The sequence below is a fragment of the Brugia malayi genome, assembly GCF_000002995.4.
Source record: "Brugia malayi strain FR3 genome assembly, contig: Bm_v4_ChrX_scaffold_001, whole genome shotgun sequence".
NCBI classification, from domain to species: domain Eukaryota; kingdom Metazoa; phylum Nematoda; class Chromadorea; order Rhabditida; family Onchocercidae; genus Brugia; species Brugia malayi.
In genome coordinates, this window is record NW_025062479.1 from 17,096,747 (window position 1) to 17,120,967 (window position 24,221).

A 24,221-nucleotide genomic window follows, 5' to 3' on the forward strand; every position below is an offset into this window, starting at 1 on the left:
GAAATAATGAATATTATGAGATAAATGAATCAGAAACAAGAGAATATTGCATTCGTTGAGGTGGTAGCTGAAAATCGAGCCAATCTGATGCATGATTGGGTAACAATCCCATACTGTGTAATTTGTATAAAGCCATTGCTATCGCTATCATGTTTCCAAGCACGAAAACTAATTTATGAAGCAAAAGTGATCCCATATTCTCATCCTAAAAATTCATTTCGTATTATTTCAAACCAAATGTAAGACATATTTCGAACTTTTGCTCAAAAGGAAATTTAAAAAAGATCAGCACCAATGCTTGCTTTCAATCCAAATTAACATTTGGTATTCTCAGTACATGTTTAAAGGATTATCGGCTAATTAGACACTCATTCTTTCATAGTACATCGATTCAAATTAGCTGCAAGTAATATTTTGTAGTAAAAAAAAGTACTTCTATTCTATAGCAAATTTTCTCCTCGTAGTAGAAATTACATATTAGTTGCACACAAAAGCAAGAACACTATTTATGCTTTCGAAGAATGCGATTTTGCAATCACAAATTATAAAAGTTCAAAACAAAATATCAGAAAAATCTATTTACTGCATAACAAATACTACTTGAACATGTGCTTAAAAACTATCTTCATCAGAAACTAAATTAAAGATATGGCTAACATCTATAATGAAAATGTTTTTTAAGCACTGTATTTAATGTAATTCGATCAGCAAATAAAAAATACTATGTCATTTAGCTAAGAAAATTATTGTGAAAAAAACTCACGAATGAGAGAGCCTATAAAAAATCAATAAGCTTAACAAAAATGAGTATTTTTGAAAGACAAAACCTGCAAAGGTTTAAACGCAGGATTAACGCTCATCAAAGCTTTAACAGGACGCCAAGCCATCATTGCGATCATCATAATTGGAAATATACTGATTGTATTGCCGGACATATACATCATGAAAAGATTCATGGGTAGACTCTTGATGGGTTGCAATGCCATATCCCATGCACGCTTCTTCATCAAATGCTGCGTTTGTTCACTATCCCCAGTTTGTTCTGTCTTAAAAACTCAATTAAAAATCATTCCTTCAGTCTAGTATAAAATTCGTTTCATCCTTTGTTAAGAGAAGTAAAAAAAAAGTAAGGCAAAAAAGTAAAAAAAAAAAAAATGAAAAACCTGTTGCACAGTAATCCCAGTTTGTGAATAACCAGGCGGATTTAAGGATGAATCCAAGTTACGACTTACAGTCCGTGTCCCGACACCTGTTAAGTCCAGTTTCCACTTCACCAAAGACATCTGATTTTTCATCAATCACTTTAATCAAGCAAACTGAACTAATCACAACTTATTTTACTAACAACTAACAACGCTGTTCACTGCGCTGAACAGTAAATAACTGATGTATCGAAACAAAGCATGTAAATCTCACATGACTATTGAATTATGAGACTCAACTAACAGTAATCTTTATATGGGCATGACACAAATAGAAGCATATACGAAATCTAATTAATAAGTAAATAAACCCTCAAAACGTTTGTAATTATAAAAATTCATACTAATGCGTAATGTAAGATTCTAGCACCTAATATTCTGGTTGTGACTTCCTGTTTCAGCATCTAATATTTTGCTTATTCTGACATAAAAGAAAATTTAGCAAGAGTCCACAACACAATGATATGATAATAATTCAAAAATCAATTAGAATATGAAATGAAGTCCTCATCAGCAAACTGTATCGACTGTTTGAAGTGTCAAGCTTCGTGATTTAACAGTAAATACATATTGTTTGGTACCAATACGAAATTAGAAAAGCACAACACAGAAATGAATAAAATATTTTTCTAAAACTGAACTGAAAAAAATTTTTAAAGTGAAACGTGGAAAGGAACAATGATATAGCAATACAAATGTATTGTAAACATGCTGAACATCAAAAAATATTTGCGAAATTATTCTGCCAGTAAATATATACAAATACCCAATAAGGCACGACAAAAAAAAATCTCGAAAAAAGTACACGAATAATTGAAATAAATTTACCTTTCACCAATATAGGAGTGATTTTATTTCAAATTTAATGTAAAACAGGAGTTAAGCTAAAGTAGTAAACAACCCTGGTGATATGTAAGGTCTCCTATCTAATCCGGAAGAGCTTCTATTCTTGTTCGGTTGCGATTCCTTTACTGCAAACAACAGATCTTCTTGATTTATTACATATTTTGTTCTTTCGAGGTCAACATCTAAAAATAAATTTGAAATTTTGTGCAATTAACTCATTAAAGAACATCATTTAAGAAATATAAAGGCAGATATACAAGTTACTTTGTTTTTTATATTTAGTTTGAATACGCGATTTATGTTTATTTAATTAAACACACGATTTATGAATTTCTATATTTAAAAATTGCAGCAGACCAAATTAGTATAAAATTTTTCTTTCTATAATGCGATTAGGCGATTCAAAAGATTCGAAGAATTTGCATACCTTTGTCGCCAAGTGCTCCTTTTATTCTCTTGTGAGCGATCAACTGAGCATTTGTTACCAAACCTTTTAAGTCAGCACCCGTCCAACCATGTGTTGCTCTTGCTATCACTTCAAAATCAGTATTTCTTAAGCTCATACCTCGGCAAAATATCTCCAAAATCGACATTCGCTCCTCCTAAATATAAATGGCTAATTTTTTAGTCATTTTTTTGCCAAATTCTTGTCTTCTACAAATTGCTTGGTAATTTAGCTATTAACGCTCTGATCTATACGAGTTGTTTTATTGTGATTTTTTTGAAGCCCTCTATCCGTCGAAACCAACAAACAACATCAAACAGAAAGCTGACATCGTCAATGTGAAGTGGAACAGTACATAAAACTTAAGTTGTGATTCATTTGACCTGATTCAACTTTGCGACATAATTTAAAGACTGGGAAATTTCTAACCAGCTTTATATCTTTTTAACTTTTAAATTCATAAATTTACCACCCTCGGAAAAAAACACTTCATTCTTCAAACAAAATTTGGCAGGTATAAGACTAAAACTTTAGCGCTATCTCAATCTTTCTGATTTCTACCATATATAAAAGAAAGTAATTTCCTGAACATTCGAAATGCAAAATAATGTAAGTCAAACACGAATTCAACTGAAGCTTTGCATCGGTTTGCTGATGGATTACAATAAAACGACAAACCATATTGGGTAATTCACATTTAACAATGTAGTCGAAACGCCCCGGTCGTAATAAGGAACTATCAATCAAATCAATTCGATTTGTAGCCCCAATAATATAAACATCTGTAAAAGACAATGAAACAACAATGCTTTCACATATAATTATTAACCACGTGGGAAACATACGGGTAACCACGTATCTGACAAAATTCATAATTTAAATATAAAAGCAAATACCAAACGCAGATAAATCTCGGAACTATTAAAAAAATACCATTTAGCCCTTCAACTCCATCCAGTTCTGTCAGCAATTGATTCACCACACGGTCCGTTACTCCTGTATCACTCTCACCACGCTTTGGACCTAATGAATCAAATTCATCGAAAAATATCAAACAAGGGCTTCCAACACGAGCACTAAAACTGCGATATGAATGAAAGTAAATCGAAAAAACAATTTTACAATCTATCTACTCAAACTTATAGGTATTTCATATGCAATATGTCCATGCAAATATAGGTATTCCACATGCAATAAGTCCATGTAAAGAAGAAGTGAGACAAGATTCTGCTCAATGTTTAATTACGCGAGTACTTTTTAAGTTCAAAAATTGTTTTACAAAATACAAGCCTCAGAAAAATATTATAAAGTAGCTTCTCGAGCTTTTAAAGCTTGGTTTGCTATATTAGGATTATAATAATTTAAACTGTAACCTACCATCCAAAAATTTTCCGGACATTTTCTTCGCTTTCACCAATAAACTTTGATAATAATTCCGGTCCCTAAATATATTTTTTTTGCCAATTTAAAATTCGGGAATGTGGACATTTTTAAATTCATAAATTTATTGTTCTTCGGAGAAAATACTTCATTCTCCAAACAAAGCTTGGCAAATTAAATTAAAGAAGAAATATTTTAGCTGTAAGATTAAAACTTCAACGCTATTTGAATGTTTTTTCGGTTCCTTATTTAAGTCTCATGTTTTCAACTTAATTGAACAATAGGAATAGCTACTTTGATGGATATGACATTGAAGTCCCATTGTGCTGCTAAAGTTCTACAAATAAGAGTTTTTCCACATCCGCTTGGACCATGCAATAAAACTCCGCGACCAAGACGAACAGAAATATTTCGATACAGCAGTGGATACTTAAGAAAAGCAAAATTTAATAGAATACATGCAGCCTTATTATTCATTGATACATAATACAATAATCTCGTCAATTATAAATCAATTATATGCATCATTTTCAAAAAGATAATAAGTCAGGAAACTCTGTTCAGATCCACTATTCGTTAAAATGACTTAGTCATGTTTCCAAACTTAAGAATCAAACAAAAACAAAACTAAGGAGTACTTACTTTTGTTGGCCAAATAAAAACTTCTGTAATAATTTTTTTCACGTTCTTTAATCCTCCAACATCCTCCCATTTCAGTTTAACTATATTTCTTGGTTTCAGTTGTTCGAAGGGCACTGCAATCGGTTGGAATTCCCTGAGTGCTTGTTCCACACTATCCTTAATTTTTTCACGACCTGTGGCAAAAATACTGAGGAATTAATAGATCTTTATAGCAAATCTTGGAAATTACAGAAATTTTTAAGACCGATGCAAGGAAATAAAATTTATGAGAATTCTTTCAAATTTCTCAATGTCTTAGTTTCGACTAACTAGATGAGAGATGTGGGAATTAAAAAAAAATGAAATGACAGAATATTAAAAATTGAACGATAATACAAAGTAAAATCTGCTCATGCAGGTGAAAAACTATACCTTTTACTTCTGATTCTAAGATAATTCTTTGGGCTAATCTTTTCAAATCACTAATAGTGCATTTCCCAGTTGTTTCGGCAGCATATTGTAAACTGCATATTTCTATTTTTTGATTACAGAATTTCTCCAAGCATTCTGCTCGTTCAATCTGGAAATCAAAAATTTCAAACAGATATCTGTTATAAAAATTTGTACTCTCCGAAAACGACTTCCAGAAAAACACTGATACATTTTACTCGCTTTAATTTAATTTGTTGTAACAGCTATTGGTGTAAATGATAAGCAAAAAATTAATAAGATATGGCTCATCAAATGAAATTTTTCCTAGTGAAATCCACAGAAATTACTGAACCTTTCCAAAAAAAATTTTTTCTTGAAAATTTGTTTTCCCAAACTTTTCTAAAAAAACTCAATCAGTGAGAAGCTGACACCTGACAATAAGTTCATGATTTTTACTGTCATAAAGGCATTTCTTTTGCTGTATAACTTCTGTACCAACACACCGCAGTTACCAAATCTTTTAATTTTGTACATTGCACAAATCTTTCCTAAATTTTCTTTTTAGAATTTTTTTTCAAACTTGTATGCAGTATACTGATCCTTCACCAAAAACACTGGTTAAGCAATGAAATAATTCTTGCAGGCGCGGCATGTAGCTTTGATCTTCATAAATAAATTTTTTCATAAATTTAATATTGCTATGTGCCCGAGTATTTCTAGTATTTTTCTGTGGGCTCACCATGTTTTTTCTATCAACTAATAATTGTTGGAAATGTTTTTTACTATTCAATATTCTGTATTGCACCCGTCTATATTGGCAATCATATTGTTTACCATTCATGGATAAAGTGGGAGCTATGAATATCGTTCAATTTCATCCTCTCTCCATTCCGCTGCAGAGAATGTCCAAAAAATGATTCAAACATTTTTAAATCCGCAAAATGAAGGAGTGAATTTTTACTCATAGGAATTTTCTTCCTACTTCAAAATAAAAAGCTGGAAAAGGAAGAAAGATGCTAAAACAAAAGACGGTATTATTTCTGACTTTAGTCATATATTTTAACTCGAAGTTTTCCATTACATCTTCTCGCAATTGTATGAACCTTCTTAAGTTGCATTCGCTGTCGAAGAAATTCGTTTTACCCATATTTGACCTCCTCCCTCTAGTATCGTGCAATAATTTCAGTTAAAGTAAGCATATAAATGAAGTTAACAGATTAAATGTTGTGTATAGGTGCAATATCATTCAAACAATTCAGTAAACTGCACACATTTTTTGTGCCTTCAAGTTAATTAGGAGTGGTACGAAAATCATAGAGGAGGAGTTGAACTAAAAATTTTAACGGATGAATGGAGTATTTGTTAATAATGCAAATCGACGGAACTCAACGAAACTAGTAAATTCTTGTCTTTATCACATCAAACAACCATATTTCAATTTCGCTGACATATCAGCGAAAATTCAGTTGGTAACCTATATGATAAAATATCTTTCACTATGTCATCAATCCCATCTCGAAATGCATTTATTTTCCCTCACATTTTTTATTGTCATTAATATTGAAAAGATGAACGAGAAGGGCTGACAACAAAGGATTAAACTTGACAGGGTAAATCTAATATGAGAACACAGCAACATTTAACATTTATAAGGTATTTCCTGCACATAATGTTTGCAAGAATTATCCTTTAAGGCAACACAAAAATACTAGAGAATTTCGATCTCAACGAAAACCCATTCTAGGAAGTAAAATTAAATTATCTAACTTAAGATAATACTTAATATTTACACGTACTAAGCAATCACCCATAAGCCGTTAAGCATGATTTTTTTCTGCAAATATAGTTATAGTAAGTAGCTGTTGTATAATTTACTTTCCATAAGTCAACTTAATCCTATTATTTAAAAGTACGACAATCTCATTTCACATTTCCCACCTCACTTTCTACTTGGATAGGAAGTGTGTCTCCGTTACAGAATCTTAGCGAAGAACACATTTATTTCCAAGGTGAGAGTGAGGTTGGGGGATGTAGTCGGTGACACTCCTCTTTATGCTACCTCTTTCTCTACCTTCATAGTAACATGTTATAGGTACCCTTACAATGGCAGACTATGACACCTTAACAGGGAGTAACATGAACAAGACGTCATCATTGTGTTCACCTCATCAGCAATAGTGAAAATTAGGAACTAAGATCTCTCTCCTACCAATACTCCGCGTAGTAAAACCAGCTTCTCTTATCTCTTCTACAATCGTTTTTTATGTTGATCTTTGAAAACGCATCCAATATGTTTTCCACCACCGATTTTTCCTCTTTTTCGCAAATTTGTATTCGACAAGAAATCTTTTCAAATCTCAGTCTTAAACTCATTCTAATTTAGTGTCAGTTCCTTTCTCTGACAAAAATGAATTTCTAATAACCACAAAAAACAAATCACATTACTTTAGGATATATGAGATGCTAAAAATGTTACTTCAATAAATAATGAGATTTCAGTAATATCTTCTAGATTTTATGCAGTTAATAGGCTTAATTCCTCAAAAGCATTTGTATAGAAATTGCTCCTTACAATTACTACAGCAATGCGGTACTCAGAACATCAAAATATGTTTAAATTTATGAGATGAAGACATTAAATATCGTAGAAAGACATTTTTTCAATTCAATTTATTTCTTCGCCGTGACAGAGAATTACGCTCAATTAAGTGAAAGACGAAAGACCTATTATCTTCTCAGGAAGGAACTGAATTTATGTTTAACTTTATTTTCCTAATAATGAAGCTGTGTATCATCCTTTAATGAAGTAAATGATACCATCTCATGGTCTAAATCAAAATTTGTTTCAGGAAGATGACAAGAAGTGTAAGCACAAATTTCGGGGAACAATTAAGCACTGAATCCAAAAAATTGGTAGATGAAATACGCTTGAAAATTAACCAACCAATACATCCTAATGTAAGTAATAACTGATTATCTTTTGCAGCAAACAACCAATAAAAGATACTCCTAGATGTAAAGAAATCTTCTTCACAACTGCAAAAAGAGTACTCTGACAGACAATTATGAAGTGGAAAATAAAATCCCGTTCATCTCTATCTTTCCATGTTCCATAAAATAAATTTTTCCTGCTATAAGTCTTATAGGACATCTCTCCTAGCAAGCAACAACAATCTTGTTGCGCAGGAAATGTTTCATTCATCTAATTTTTCTAAAAAATTGAGAATGGAAGAAAAAAGTTCACTACTGCCATCGACATAAATTACTAACTCTTTTGTCAGCATTTAAATTTTATTTTTAGTTCGACAACGACTTTAACATTTATCGGTTTGTGTTAGCTTGTGAAAGGGTACTAAAGAAAAAAAAAGATGTTGTGGATACCGCTGTTAAAGCCCTCAACAATCATTTGCGCATTCGAAAAGCATTTAATTTGGTTTGTTGAAATTAACAGTTTTTAAAACTAATTTTTAGAAAGAATATAAGTTGTTTGTCTTGAAGTACAGTTCATTTATATTATATTACAATTCATTAATACTATATTCTGTGTTATATTTATTGTAGGATAATTTGCCAGATCTTCCATTTCCCGAAAACCCTATGTACTCTCTAAAACTGTTTCCGATGGGAGATATTCTGAATGTAACAGATAACCATAATAGATTGTTATGGTATGTGGAGTATAAAACAGTCAATGTTGAGGTTAGTATAAGATATTCAATTCAAATACAAATGTGATATTTACATTATATTATTTACGAAAGACATCATCGTAATTTAATGAATTTTTGCTTCTGCTAACTTTGGGAAAATAATATAAAAAGTTAAAAGAATCGATTGCAGGCCATAGCTCATACAGTGCGCAGTTCAGAATCTATACGCTTACAATTTCGTCAATTCGAACATATGCTCAAAAGAGTCAATCAGCAAGTACACAAATAACTCATTCACAACATTTTAAAGAATTTATGGCAAAAATTCTGACTGAATATTTTGCTTGTAAACTGAAGCTTTAGCTTTTATGAAATAGTTTCTATAACATAGCGTATTCTGCTTCGCGATAATCAAATTGAGACTATATATATAAGTGTTACCAAAATTTAAATGCAGTAATTCGCAAGGATAGTTATTAGCTTCCTGTTATAAAAAAAAAAATCCAGAAACCGACTTTTTTAAAAAATCGCGCTCCACCATCATGGAAATTTTCGAGATTTCAGGAACAGAAAACTGGTCGACTAAGTGGTTTAAGACATATTATTGATCTAAATGGCTATGAAATTAATCCGTTCACTATGATCTTCGCTACGAATGGCAATTTAGCCTATTTCTCCCAGCTTCTTCATTTCGATAATTATCCTGAGCTAGTTAGTTTAAAAGTTTTCCCCATGGATTTTTTGGAGAATCCATTAGTTAGCACATTTGTAATCGAAAAGTCAGTAGGAACTTTCTCCGGTAGATTCTAGTAGCATCGCAACTGTTACATTTAATTAACTGACAAGCAAGTATAGTTTATTACAAACTTAATAAAACCAATTATTCCAGGTAAGCCCGGTGGAGATGGTAAATACTTCGAAATGGATTCATTTACCTTATAAAATAGCACGAACAATGATGCCTGACAGCTTCATAGAACGTTTCCGACTGCACAATGAAAACTTCCTGCCTAATTTATTGAAAGAGATTAAAATTGAAGATATCCCCGCTACTTTGGGAGGCAAAAATGAGGTAGCTCATTAAAAAGGAAAATTTTCAAGTTTCCAGATTAAGGAAAAAATTAAGACCATCAATACTGATCAATACATATAATTTAGAATTTAGCCACATCAAGGTAGTTTCCTAGCACTCTTATATCATAATGAAACACGCGTTCTCAGGGTGAATTATTTATTTATTTTTTTGTTCCCCCTTTTTTTGGGATTTGACGCACAATTTTCTGTTTCAAATAAAATAAACTAGCTCCAAATAAGTTATACACGTTTATAATGACGATAATTATTCAGACTAGAATTAATAAAACCTCTGCAGTAAATGAAACCCAGAATAAAACTTCTACAGGAAATTCAATGTCAGCCAGCAGAACAAGAACAACGTGTCAAACCGAAAAGCCTTGAATCACCAAGCAATTTGGAAACGATTATAATTTTACCAGGAAAACGACGTCAAATTTATGTAGACATAAAGGAGAAAGGAAACAAACTACAGTGGTATTTTACTACGGATAGCGATATCAGTTTCGGCGTTTTTTACGAGGTGATAAAAAATTAGGGCATGGTTTAAGTCATATCATCACCGTATTAATAGAATTATCAAGACAAAAACAATCAATATCCTAAATCTAAAATTTAAAAGAATATCATTTAACATCACAACTGAATTATAAATTTAATATAAACTTCCGAGAAAATTACAACAAGCATTAAATCTGATCTTACTTGAAAGAATGGTTTATTTAGTTTACTAAAGTAAATGATCTCTAATAAATGTTTAAAAAATTTAAGTTTCAGCCTCCACATCAAATCCTATCATCAAACAAAGCAATAACTGGCATGCGACAAGGACAAGAGATTAACACTGATGAACTTGAAATGGTTTATCCATGGCTTAAACTGAGTGCGAAGTTAGTTCCTGAAGTGGATTCAATAGAATGCACAACACCGGGTCGTTATTGGATAATTATTTGTAACAAATCATCTTGGATGCGTCGGAAAACAGTGAACTTAGTCATTCAGCTAGTATACAAAGATAGTGGCTATGCCAAACAGTGTCACAGCGATGGAACATTTGGCAGTTGCTCAAAACCGTTCGTTGCTGATTATTTGCTATAAACTTTTTCCTTTTACAAAAATTTTCTAAAAAAGTTCTATAAAGTTTGCAAAAATATAAATTAGTTGCTTGTTTTGGTATCCAATTCCTTTCTTCTGGAAAACTAGTAAGGAGGATGGAGAGATCAGGTCTCGAAAAGGAGAAAGAATGGCATGAAAAAAAAATAAAAAAAAAAAAAAAAATAGAAAGGAAAAGGACAGCTGCATCTTAAAGTTCTATTTTATTTTTTTGATAAGAAGCAAATATCAATTTTGTGAACCGACATAAAAATTAAAGACTATTTCGAAATATCGATATTACAGTTAAGTGATCTCAGATTCGAGGAACTCCTTAAATCCTAGTAACAACTTTTGCATGAAATTCAAGAAGTGAGTTATGAGACAAAAACAAAAATTAGTCGTAGCAAAGTTTTCTAATAGTCCCTTGATCCAACCAAAGCAAAGATTAACAATGGAGATTTTCTAACCTAGATGAGCAAAATATTTCTCAGTTCTTAATATTTTTTATTCTCAGTTAATATAATATATTTTTAAAATCACAACACTAAAACGAATAAAAACTATTCCTACCAAAGAGAAATGCAGCAGTGCAGATATCGTTATAGAAGTTTTCACTAATAACAGATGCTATCATGATGCATATAACTTAAGTTGCACGTATAATTTAATAACTTGCCGGGCTAAGTTCTTTGATGTCTTCCACGTGACCAAAAAATCGACCACCAGCATTCAACGAAAACAGTTCGACAACTTCATATTTGGTGCACGCCGTTGCAACAACCAACAAATCATTTTTAGTGGCCAAATTTCGGACTACTTCAAGAAACATAGAAGTTTTTATGAAATAAGACATAAAAAAAATAACACAAATTAAGTTTATATTAATCACCAACCAAATTAAGGAGAATAAATTGACTGACATTAATTGTGCAAAATGGAATTCACGAACTTACATTCGGCACATTTTTCCAAGCGAACATTTCTCACTTCCTCATCTTGACCACGCAATAAAATATCCAAGTCATCTAAGAAAAGGACTGAAGGATAACGTCGCCTTAAACGCGTTATCGTACTTTTCAATACATCTTGAAATTTCTCAATTGGTTTTCCTGCAAACAGAAGTCTTAGAATCAGTGAAATACTTCCAAAATACTCTGTTAGGTAAAACCCGTTTATGAAGATAAAAAATATAAGTACAAGAAATCTATCCTTCAGTATTATAGTACTCAAAACAATAATTATTCTAAATTTCTTACACTAATCCCATGAACCTTCACAATATCAGATGGAAATCTAACAACCACAAAACGGACAACAACAATACCGCATCATACCATTAGGATATCATTTAAAAAAATACTACTTCCAAATTTAGGAAGATTTCTGATACAAACTCACCATTCCACTCAGAGCAATATAAACATTCACTGTAAACAGCCAAGTGAGACTGGAGTAATTTTCCTGCAAGGAAATGTAGAATCGTTGTTTTACCTGCTGATTTGTTACCCACTATAAGAATATTTTCTGATGAAAAAAAAGTAGGCTTCTCCAAATGATAAGTAATATATGAGCAACATTTCTCAATAAATGCAATTTGGAATCTGAAAAATTTTAATATTAATACCAACTGAGTTGAGCAGTAGCCTTTACAATCAAATTTATATTTCAATATTTTAAAATGTTCAGGTCACACTCGACTACTCTACCTATTTTACAGCCTCTCCACATATAATGGTTACTCTCTCTTACCCCTCTTGCACATTCAGAATATCTTCACGAATAAAACATACGAAAATTCAACTGCTTCATTCCCCCATTCTCCAAAGTTTACAGTTGCCTGATGAATATCCTCATTCCCATTTCTTCTCAGCATCTGCACGAAACTAGCTTTCACTGAATCAGTATTCTGAAAGAATAAAGAGGTTTCTATTGTCGGATCAAGCTGCTCAACAAAAATTTCCGGCAAGCACTGTTAGCCCCTGCAACTCTTTCAAAAATCTATATCTCATGTGAAGATATAAATTTTACATTAAAATTTCTAATTAAATTACCGTTAGCTATTTTCAAAACATATTTCTCGAAAATTTCCACATATATTATTAAATACGTCATTTACCGGATATTCAAGCAGAGGAAACATGTCGTTAGTAAAGACAAAACATTTCTGAGACCCTTCGTCATTTTTGTCATTAAAATGAGGTTTAATTCGACACTGAATACGAACTTTACCTGGAAAACATTTCAGCTTTATTTCGTGGCATTTCAATTATTAACGGGAAAAGACGACATATAGAAAGACAAACAAGTCTTCCGCAAATGCTAACATAAACTCTTCATTTAAATTATTAAAGCAGCCAAAAAAGACAAGAAAATTTTTATAACGTGTGAAACACAATGCACTTCAATAAAATGAAGAGCACTAAACATATAGAGACATATCTCATGATTTGGTTCAAACTTACGAGTTAAATTTACTTCCACTATGAGTCCGTCATCTGGAACAATGATTGGATAATGTCGACAAGTCTTCCACAAATGGTTTCGTAAACACTCATTGAAATTCTCAGATAACTTGTCCTAAATCGTACAACAGAATTTACAGTTGAATTCAAATTAAGAGACGCGAATATGTAATAATGAATTATACTAACTTCTGAAAGTACTTCGAGGATTTCAAGCTGATAAATGTTATTTCTGGGTAAAGGAGATACTTTAATCCATTCATATTCACCATTCATAACTTGATGTAGTTTGGGTGAAAAAGCGCAGTGATAAGCATCATATCGCTGAAAAAAGAAAATTTATCAGAAATGAATATGTAATAAAGCTGCTTCATAAAGAAATTGTTCATTATTAATTAATACAAAATCCTAACTACGAAATCATCTAATTAATTCTCTAACTGAATTTTATACAGAAAATGAACAGTTAGTTAAGCTTTTGAAGCAAAAGCAAACAATTAAAGTGCCTTATTTACAAGGTACAAAGTTGTAACGCTACTTCTAAGATTATTCAGATTTATTTACATCGAGATGGAACTAATGAAAAGCACTACAAGGCACTAGAAAGGCACATCCTCAAAGTACCTTCAAACAATCTCTTAATGTAGCAAAACGGGAACATGACATCGGTAGTTCAATAAGTAAAGCATGCGCGGTTCGACCGGTTTCATCATTATGAACAGTTGATAATGTGACGTTTTCTGAGTTACTCTGATCTAAAATTGACAAAAAAACTTCCCAGCAGATAGAAAAATCAATCTGTTACCAGTTTTTTTACTATTTTCAAGAAGCAAAACTTTCCCATTCCACCACATTTCTTGTAACGTATATTATGATTTCCATAAATAATATATGGAATTGTTAAAAATACAAAGAAACATACTGAAATTGAGTTTAAAAACGGCAAGTATGTCCAGATCTTTCAAGGTAACATCATTAATCAGTATTTTAGGCAGTACCCGAACTGCAGTTCTGTCAAGAACATTACCACAGTAATCTTGAATCTTCAGCATAAATGGCTCCGGCGAGAAATTTGAGAATAGATCCTTTATTTTACATGCGAATGATAATGGAGGTATTCTCAAAATGTCTCTTGAACTGTCCTTGAGACTACTACGATTTGAGTAGAAGGGTTTCACATGGACCTCCGTAAATTCACATAGACAAGCATTCTGCACCATGGATGAAAATATTTTGATTCGAGCTGAAATCTGTTCCAGTTTATTTACTTTCATTCATTTGCTTGTTAAATCATAAATAAACGACAGAGCGTTAATGAAATGAGAGGTGGACGAGTTTTCCAGTGTTCAAAAGAGATGCTATTTATAAACTGAAAACGAGAGAAGTGGAAGTCAACATAAAGCAAATATGCAGCAATTTAGCAAGAAGTTAGAAATAAACAATTCTCTAAACACTTCTAAGCTTGCTACCATCAAAATTCCAGGCAAATGTTTTTAGCACAAAATTAAAATTTTATCAGTAGCGAACAAATCGTGATTTAATCATGTTACAGCAACGCAATATGCTTTTGACCTTTATATTTATACTCTGGTTCAGCAAATTTATTGATTAAAAAGTGATATGAAATACGTAATGAAATCAATTCAAAAAGCAAAAGAGAATGAAAAAAAAAAAAGCTTTTAGCTTACCAACAGTGAAATAAATGTAAAGATTTTGAGCAATCCAAACTGGATATGTTTGGCCAACAGTAATTAATTGAATTTGTTCCAGAAGCAATTCTTCAATTCGTTGCGATGAATTTTGCTAAAAAAACCGCTTCATCTAATTATAAAAAATTCTGAAGTACTTCATAGAAATAGTTGGAATCACAATGTTTAGTTATCTAAAATAATCAGCAAAATTATGCCTCTATCTCCAAAGTTTCAGCACTTGAGGTGCGGAGCTAGCATTTGCCTCCTAAAAACCTCCTTAACTTTTTATTCCTGCTACATTTGCAATTTCTAAATACCATGATATGCGCATTAAATTCATGTGAAATGGAACAGTAAGAAATTCATGTGAACAGTAAGAAATGAACTATACCAGTGTGCTACGAATCAAATTTTAGAAGTACTAAAATATGGAGAAGTTGAGCAAAGATAGTGGTCATAGTTAAAAGAATTATTTTAATGATTTTTTTCTCATATTTCCTAAATATGTAAAAACATTCCTTGTATCTCTTAATTTTATTAGGATAAAACATACGACAATATTCCAGTCTTCCTCGGAAGTCAGCTCTACCTCAAACGAACTGCATATAGGTGCTGTTTTTACCTTCTGAACAATTACCTAAAAATGAATTTGATACATAAATCAAGTTCCCACCAAAAAATAACCTCGGTTCACTTAAGTGTTTCGTAAATATTATTTGAAATTAAGTGCAAGGAATCAGCGTTACCTTTTCATTTTCACGAAGGCCAAACAAATCTGCGAATATTTTGTTAATAAGCAATATTTTCGGTGTATAACAACAGTGGTCATTTGGAGCAAAAACTTGAATTATACCACAGTCTGTTGAATTTTCACATCTAATAATGGTGTATGCACCAGGCGTTACCGCATTAGCCTGAACTGCAATTAATATAGACAAAATATCTTCCAGGCCAGCCACAGAAAACATACAACGGACTTATTATCGCCACTGATTATTCCAAGCGTTCAAAATGAGCAAACCAAATAATAAATTGTGTCTTAGATTTTATGAACTGTTTTCACATTTCCGATACTTTTCCGAAAGATACAGAAAATATGAAAAATCAAAAATAATGGGAAATCTCTTGATTTATTCACCAAATTATTATTTAAAATTCTTAGCACTAAATTACAAAAATTTGTAATTAGTAATTTGTCAGTGATCTTTCTCAGTAATCAGTTACCTGTATGCTATTCTTTAGTGCTACGTCACTGTACTGCAGTTGAATATATCCAAAACAGTTTTTTCTCTGATGGTACTTCAATGTAGCACTGTACATCCCCACCTTACAGTTCACCTGAAATCGACGTGCCGTGGCCTGAAATTAGCATCACATCTACACTTACACGACTACCTGCACTCAACGTGAATGGATTAATAAAGTGATGAGAAGAGTGTGTATCCATCGTGGAGAACACAGATATGCTGTGTGTTGCGAAATCGACGTCTGTGACGTAGTTGGGCGTAGAGTGTGGTGCGCAGATTTACACGTGGCTTCGAGGCTGGGCAGTGGTGGGTGGAGGGGAGTGCTGCTTTAAGTGATGGTTATGTGTGCTTTGTTTGCCTTGTTTAACTTAAGTTCTGTCCTTCCGGTGAAGTAAGTTATCTGTCAGGTTGGGACAAGCCTGCATCAAGCATTTGCTATTACATCTTCCAGGTTACGGAAAATGAAACTGTCTATAGTTGATAAGTAAATTCTGAAATGAAAAGTGAATTAAATTTAAGGCCGTTTATTTGATTACTACATTTCATCCTTCAATTATCTCTTAAATGTGTTGTAATATTAATATTTGTTAATACTATGCATATTAAGTATTTCATTTTCTCATGTTATTTCTATATGTTTGGCAATATTTGGGCAAAATTACAGATATGTCGGTGAACGTTGCCAGGCTGCTGAGGTTGACACACGACAAACAGGAAACTTTTCTTAAGATTTTGATTCTAGCATTGGCAGCTGTGGTCGCCTTTTCAAGGTTGGTTTTCAAGGTTGAAAGAATTTTTTCTACATAATAGCTGTTTCTGGAGAAGTATTATCTGCTGCAGTTTAGTCGAGGGCATTCCATTTTACACATTAAATTTATATCACCTTACTTGTTGTCATTTCATGAACTTCAATATTTGAATATTCGTGTTTTACACTTAAATTTTTTTCTGTTTTTTCCAGCCGACTTTTTGCTGTGATCAGATTCGAATCGGTCATTCATGAAGTAAGTTGTCCGTCTCACCATTTTACCTTAAAAGCATTTCAAACTTTGCATGCAGGGAGACTTGCAAGGGAAAATGTATACCGGTATACCTAGTTTCTTAAATTTATAATAATATCAAGTGTTCGATATTACAGTTTGACCCTTATTTCAATTATCGAACTACTCGATATCTTACTGATGAAGGATACTATAATTTCCATAACTGGTTTGACGATCGAGCATGGTATCCGTTGGGGAGGATCATTGGTGGTACAATATATCCTGGTTCGTCTTTATTTTATTTCTCTAACTGCATTTTCTACTCTATTATATTCTTCCGGGCCTCGAAAAATATGATTTTAGAACGTTGTTTGATTTTTAGGTCCTGGAAAATTTAGTTTATTCGGGAATTTGAAAATAAGAGTTTTCAGTGATTTTGTAAAATTTTTCTAACAAAACATTTGTTTAGGTTTAATGTTAACAAGTGCTTTAATTCATCGCATACTTCACTTCGTTCACTTCACATTACATGTGCGAGAAATTTGTGTATTTCTTGCTCCACTTTTTAGTTCATTCACAGTTTTAATAACATATGCGTTAACGAAAGAATTAAAGGTTTGTTTACGTTTGTATTTTGAAAATTATTTTTTGCAATATATGGCAAAAGATTTTTATCATAGTAACGATTTTGATTAGTCTCATATGTGAAAAAATTAGTTTTAGTTTGCATAACGAATTAGTATGCAATGAAGATTTTTATTTCTGTTTCTTTTCGATGTCAGATTTTGTTGTGTGAAATAGTATATAACTGAACTTGATATCTGCAAGGTGATCAAAAGAACGTTTGTTACACTGAATCTTGATAGGTCTGTTGGCGTGGTCGGTAGGTTACGTTATGTGTGAAGACAACCATATTACAACACATTTTTTTTTAAATTCAAAGTGTTTCAACATTTGATACATTAACTTCTGATCGTCGACTGCCCATGAGCTTGAAGATTATTGATGTTAATGAAACCTCTAAGGCTTTTGGGTTTAAATATATTATATTTATAATTAGGTGAAAGAAAGTGATATTATTATGGGATTCAAAAAGAACAGTGGCAAGTAAGTGTGAGCTTCCATGAATTCATATGATGTTATGTTGTTTAGTGCAGTAATATGATTTTAATGACTTTTATGATTCAGTCAACTTTCTCTGTTACTGTTTTTCTTTAATCATGGATTTGAATCGGACCATGGGTAATCATATTTAAACTGAGTAATGCAATTTTGATGCAGTTTTAATTTAGCTTGAGTTATTGTTAGAGGGGTTCTGTTACAGGATGACGCGGCTGGACTTGTAGCTGCTTCCATGATTGCTATTGTGCCAGGTTACATATCACGTTCTGTTGCTGGTTCATATGATAACGAAGGGATCGCTATATTTTGTATGTTGTTCACCTATTACTTGTGGATCAAGGTTTGTTTTCATACCCATTAATGATGGATTTTGCTTTTGTTAGATATATTTATTAGTGGTATTCCTGTTTGTTAAACACAGTTGGATACCTCTGTTATTTTTAAGCTCTCTTCCCTTACTTTCACGGAAGTATCAGGAGATAGCATCAGTGAATTTTACGGAATTTCTGGTATACAGTATAAAGTATTCAGGCAGTAAAAAGTGGTAATGTGTGTTGGTCAGTTTTATGTTCACTTGGTTATTTCTACATGGTTTCTTCATGGGGTGGTTACGTGTTCTTGATCAATCTCATTCCATTGCATGTTTTGATACTTATTTGCACTGGCCGATTCTCCAACAAAATATATATCGCTTATTCGACTGTTAGTTTTTTCGGGTTTCGCGTAATAAAACAGAATAAACAGAGATGAAAAAACGTTACTTATTATAAAGCTCAAAGACATGAAGAGGCATTTAAGTGTTTCTGCTGATGAATTGTTTTATTGTTTGTATCAACTTTGGTTGATGTCCCGCTTAAGTACCAGTGACATTTGAAAGTTTTTGTTCTCTAAATGATACTTTCTAGATTGGGTGTTTATATAACTGTTTGAATATGTTCATTATTTAAGAGAATAAAAATTTTAGTTCTATGTTATTGGAACTATACTTTCAATGCAAATTCCCTTTGTCGGATTTCAACCTGTGCAAACTTCAGAGCATATGATGGTATGTTGGAATGTGAAGTAAAATTTCAAAGTTTATGTATTCATTATTTTTTTGATTTATCAGAACTGTCATTGTAGAAAATCCAGCCTAATCTGCTTTTTCCTTGACTTTTTGTACTTCTTTAAGTTTTGCTTTTTGAATATTTTATTTTTCGTTTTGGACAATAAAATTTTCTAATACCTAAGAATGTAATTGTTACGTGATATTATTGGGTGGAATCTAACTACTAATAAGGCAGTAGTTGTATAACTAATGCCAAGCTTATTTTTTGTCTTTAGCACTTCATTAATTTATTTCATACTGCTCCTTCATATGCACTTTTAGTTCTGTTAAATTTTTGATTTTTACTTGCTTTTAGGCCTTTGGCGTTTTTGGATTATGTCAGATTATTGCTTTTGCTAACTGGCTGCGGATACGAATGTCGGAAGAGAATTTTCAGTTCCTTTTTCGATCAACTGTTCTATTTGCCGCATGTGCTGTTGCGATGAGTGTCATCGTCGCATCTTATTTAGGAAGTAATTTTTAGAGAGAGATTTTTGTTGAGACGATAGTTTTGTATGATAGTTATTTGGATCACTATCCATTGATTTCATTGCAAGTAAGCTTTGTGACACTCATGTTTTTGTAGTCTGCGCTTTGAACGTCTCTATATTATCAGAAATGAATTCATGTATATTATTCCGCAAATAACATAACTTATTTAGGATTTTTGCTTTTGCTTCCCTTATTTGATATCCTTCAGATTTTTTGACTTTTTACCTCCTCTCTATTATTCGTATATTGTATCACTTTGCTGACCTAACAACAGGGAATGTATAGTCTCTGGAAAAAATAATTGACATTTTCTCATGCAGTTTCATCCATCTTTTAATTAATGTTTTCGTATTTAAGAAATGTGAAAATCGTTTTTTAGAAATCGCTCCTTGGACTGGGCGATTTTATTCATTATTGGATCCATCGTATGCTAAAAACAATATTCCCATCATTGCATCTGTATCTGAACATCAGCCAACGGCATGGAGCTCTTTCTATTTTGACTTGCAAATACTGGTATTTACTTTTCCAGGTACTTAATTTCTTTGTTACAATGCCTCATTTATTATGTTAGCAGCTTTTTGTCGTCGATTCCTTCCAAATAGTTGATAGTGATCGAAATCTAAAAAAATTTTAGAACTGAACAATATCAATTCTTTTTTACCAATAGTTCCGTTTTCAGTTGGATTGTATGTCTGCTTCAAAGAGCTCAATGATCATAACATTTTCATAATACTTTATGCTCTTACAAGCATTTATTTCGCGGTACGTCTTTGTTTCCTAATAATTTTAAGAAAATTTAGCGTTGTTAATTCAACCTTCAATGCTTGTTTAGTTTTAATAATTGTTTTTTTTCTAAATTCACTTATTCAATCAGATTGAAATGAATTGATCGCATCTTGACATTGCTACTAGGAGGATCTTGTTTTTACGAGCATTATCAATAATGAATTCCAAATAAATAATTACTTTCAAGTAGAAATAATATTTCATAGGGTGTCATGGTTCGTTTGATGTTAGTACTGGCTCCAGTAATGTGCATATTAGGTGGTATTGCACTCTCGTCCATATTAATTACGTTTATGAAGAATCTGGATTCGACATCTACGCATGCCAGGCATGATAAAAAAGAAAAAGAGAGAAATTATCCATATAAAAATGAGGTAATTTATCTTTTGAGTCATGGTGTGACCTAATGTGGCGCACACAGTGGAATTGATTCAAAAGTCGGAAATAGTGATTTGGAATGAAACTTTACGAGGCTATAGATCATTAAGCGAATGCGTCAAGTACATTACTGATTAAAATTTATCGTATCATGATGATGAATTGCTTGTTTTAAACTACTTTATGCAATCTCATTCCTTCCCTATTCTTTTTCTCTTTTTTTTTTTTTTTTTTTTTTCTGACAACTAGGTTACTTTTTTAACTTTAAGGTTGCACAAGCAGTGATTGCAATTGTGGCAGTATTTTTCTTTTCCTATGTTTACCACTGCACTTGGGCAACATCTGAAGCTTATAGCAGTCCTTCAATCGTTCTTTCTGCACATGGTGGTGATGGATCAACAATTATTTTCGATGATTTCAGAGAGGCCTATTACTGGCTACGCAAGAATACTCATGCAGTCAGTGGATAGTATTTTTATGGAAATATAATCAAAAGTTGAGTACCGAAGCCAACAATTTTCACTAAAAACTTTTCGAAGTCACGAAATTTTCAGGAGGCAAAAATCATGTCTTGGTGGGATTATGGATATCAAATAACAGCAATGGCAAATCGAACAGTTATCGTTGACAACAATACTTGGAATAATACACATATATCACGTGTTGGGCAGGTGCCTTTTTGTAAACAAAAGTGTTTCGGATTTCTTTGAGTTTCTGCTAAGGATACACAATAATTGGCACTATTCATTTCTGTAGCTGGCAATTACAATCATCGTCTGCTACATTCAGATAAATTCCTTAACTCCTCCAAATTTTTCTTTCATTTAAGAGTCTTTTAGGCTATGTCTTCGAAAGAAGAAGATGCATATGAAATTATGCGTGAACTGGACGTTGATTATGTCCTGGTCATTTTTGGTGGAGTAATCGGATATTCTTCTGACGGTGATTTTTTCCGAATACTTGCAATGAGACCCACTACTTCAACTTTCCATATTTAATTTAGAGGCTTTACGGCAACATAAAAGGTAATGAATTTAGTAGGACTTCTTGCTGATTAAATTGGAGTTAAAAAAAAATCTGCAGAATCTGCAGTTAAAATAGTTGAATACCTTCCATGTTAGTTAATAAGTCATAGGAAGAATTTGACAATTGGAATGAGCCACTTACTCATGTGATTTTATGTAAGCAATTTCTTCTTTCCAGATATTAACAAATTTTTATGGATGGTAAGGATTGGTGGGTCGACACCGGAGGGTACTCACATCAAGGAGATGGATTACTTTTCAAAATCGGGTGAATTCCGTGTGGATCGCGAGGGCTCGCCGACGATGCTTAATTGTTTGATGTATAAACTGTGCTATTATCGGTTTGGTGGACTCTATACGCAGCATGTAAGCTTATTTCTTGGGAAGTATTGTTTTCTTTTTTTTTTTTTTTTTGCTGATTTTGAGCTCGAGATTTATGTTTAGGACATGAAACTAAGACTGGGTTAAAGAAATAGCGTATGGCTCCTTTGAAAATTTTAAAAACTGAATCGCTTTAATAGATATTTTCAGGGTCAAGTCACCGGTTTTGATAGGGTAAGACATGCTGAGATCGGTAACAAGGACTTTGAACTTGATTTCTTGGAAGAAGCTTATACCACAGAACATTGGATCGTAAGGATTTATAAAGTAAGATACGTTTCTCATTAAAATTATCGGGATTAATTCACACTATATGTCAAGCCAGACGGCACTTAACATCCAATTATGTGACCGATTTATGCACTTCCTTTTTTGAAGTTTTTGATATCGTATATCAAATCTATTTCTTTAGCTTAAATAAACATCGTGACCTATGTTTACTGCTTATTTGGTATAACTAGCAAATAACCTACTCGACAGAATTGACTGAAACTTGACATTGATTTGCAGGTGAAACCGTTGGATAATCGAGGGCATAAATAGAAGTTCTTGCAATGGATTTTTGCGCTCCATGCAGATGGGTGATTTATTGTTAGAGCAATTTAATGTTTTATTAACTTAAAATGTCTTGTTACGTTATTGTTGGTTTTGTGATAGAATTTTGTTTTTCAACAAATAAAGAGGGTTTATGATAATTTCAGTTACCACTTTCTCGTGTAATAAATTAACGTATTGTTCATGATTGCCGAACTTTACTAAATCTTCATATTTAGGAATGCATGTATTCAAAACATTTTGCGGCAACATTTCGACAAAGGTCGATGGGTAATGCTAAAATAGCATTATTTTATTTTTGGTATAGAAATGAGCTGTTCTATCATAACACTTTTGCATCCTAGTAAATTATAAATGTTGCAATACGAGTTCTTGTTCAATAGAGATTGGTACATTTCGGTTTGGGTTCACGTGGGTTTTGATAAGCGGAAGTTCCAGCTTCAACCAAAATCAATTATTTCCGTTGGATAACTCATCATTAAGAATGTAGCTTATTTTCGGGACTTAAGCTTATAAAGATAAGCAAAACGCGCGCACATCAGGAAAACATGAAGATACCTTCTAGCAACAGTGAATATGTTTTGCAGAAGTGAGTAAACATCTCTGAAATATCTTGAAATGAATTTACAGTCTCGAGATAGGTCGAAACATGGGAAATTATGTACATATTGTCGGTCTGAACATCTATTCGTTAATACTGGGATAGACTAATACGACGGAAAAAAATCGTTACGTCGTATAAGTGGTACAATTATGCCTTTAGGGAGCAACTATTTCAATCTATTTTTGTAAATTGATTAAATGAGATGAAGAGATTTCAAGATCGAAACCTGCTAATACTGAACCTATTTGGATTTATGGAGCTATAGTACAAACCTATAATCGCTTTTCAATGAAGGTTTCAATGAATGTGAAGGTGTGAAAGCACTATCTTTCATTACACTGAAACCACTTTAAATATTTGGTTGTTTCTCTGAAAGCATTTAATCACACAGTCACTTCCAAAAGGCTTGATTTGCTTTATTGTCTTTCGAAAAATTGCCAGCTGGCCTAGGAAAAAAAATGAGAACTCTGTTTAACAGAATCATAACTAACAACACATATGTCTAGTCAATATAAGTTAGAAAGTTTTTAAAAAATTGCGGTGTCCTAAAAATACCTGTCAGGACCAGGTCGGGCTACTATGAACAAGTAATATTCATACGACAGTTCCTTTTACATGTATAAATAATACATAGACTGTTGTGTATACTATGTTTCTATT

The 24,221-nt window shown here is 32.4% G+C and overlaps 4 protein-coding genes across 5 annotated transcripts; 2 read left to right on the top strand and 2 right to left on the bottom strand.

Annotated features, from left to right (window-relative positions):
* Positions 1-13: 13 nt before the first annotated feature.
* On the bottom strand, positions 14-1,283 carry Bma-perm-3 (Uncharacterized protein; the record flags this gene model as incomplete). Its single annotated transcript, XM_043075148.1, has 3 exons — positions 14-199; positions 828-1,046; positions 1,164-1,283. The coding sequence occupies 3 exons, from the start codon at positions 1,281-1,283 to the stop codon at positions 14-16; spliced, it is 525 nt and encodes a 174-aa protein (XP_042931082.1).
* A 798-nt stretch (positions 1,284-2,081) lies between these two features.
* Positions 2,082-16,218, bottom strand: Bma-prx-1 (Uncharacterized protein; the record flags this gene model as incomplete). Its single annotated transcript, XM_043075149.1, has 21 exons — positions 2,082-2,230; positions 2,476-2,650; positions 3,172-3,275; positions 3,427-3,569; positions 3,871-3,935; positions 4,168-4,302; positions 4,516-4,688; positions 4,927-5,074; positions 11,422-11,561; positions 11,699-11,854; positions 12,144-12,346; positions 12,536-12,651; positions 12,862-12,974; positions 13,208-13,322; positions 13,397-13,531; positions 13,832-13,962; positions 14,130-14,450; positions 14,896-15,010; positions 15,452-15,535; positions 15,645-15,812; positions 16,123-16,218. 21 exons carry the CDS (start codon positions 16,216-16,218, stop codon positions 2,082-2,084), a joined length of 2,985 nt encoding a protein of 994 aa, XP_042931083.1.
* On the top strand, positions 7,780-10,748 carry Bm2157 (Uncharacterized protein; the record flags this gene model as incomplete). The annotated part of the gene is made up of 8 exons (XM_001897895.2): positions 7,780-7,884; positions 8,228-8,359; positions 8,488-8,625; positions 8,767-8,853; positions 9,141-9,287; positions 9,466-9,648; positions 9,979-10,173; positions 10,428-10,748. The coding sequence occupies 8 exons, from the start codon at positions 7,780-7,782 to the stop codon at positions 10,746-10,748; spliced, it is 1,308 nt and encodes a 435-aa protein (XP_001897930.1).
* Positions 16,219-16,811: 593 nt separating the features above from the next.
* On the top strand, positions 16,812-22,945 carry Bm9516 (Uncharacterized protein; the record flags this gene model as incomplete). 2 transcript variants are annotated; one of them, XM_043075150.1, is made up of 17 exons in its annotated part: positions 16,812-16,915; positions 17,107-17,149; positions 17,284-17,413; positions 17,598-17,743; positions 18,453-18,590; positions 18,782-18,952; positions 19,215-19,295; positions 19,654-19,810; positions 20,209-20,361; positions 20,512-20,594; positions 20,825-20,992; positions 21,266-21,454; positions 21,551-21,667; positions 21,836-21,938; positions 22,200-22,387; positions 22,553-22,669; positions 22,913-22,945. In XM_043075150.1, the coding sequence occupies 17 exons, from the start codon at positions 16,812-16,814 to the stop codon at positions 22,943-22,945; spliced, it is 2,121 nt and encodes a 706-aa protein (XP_042931084.1). The 2 variants fall into 2 exon arrangements, with proteins under 2 accessions (XP_042931084.1, XP_001897932.1); XM_001897897.1 differs by lacking the exon at positions 20,512-20,594 and having other exon boundaries at positions 20,209-20,345.
* Positions 22,946-24,221: the final 1,276 nt, after the last annotated feature.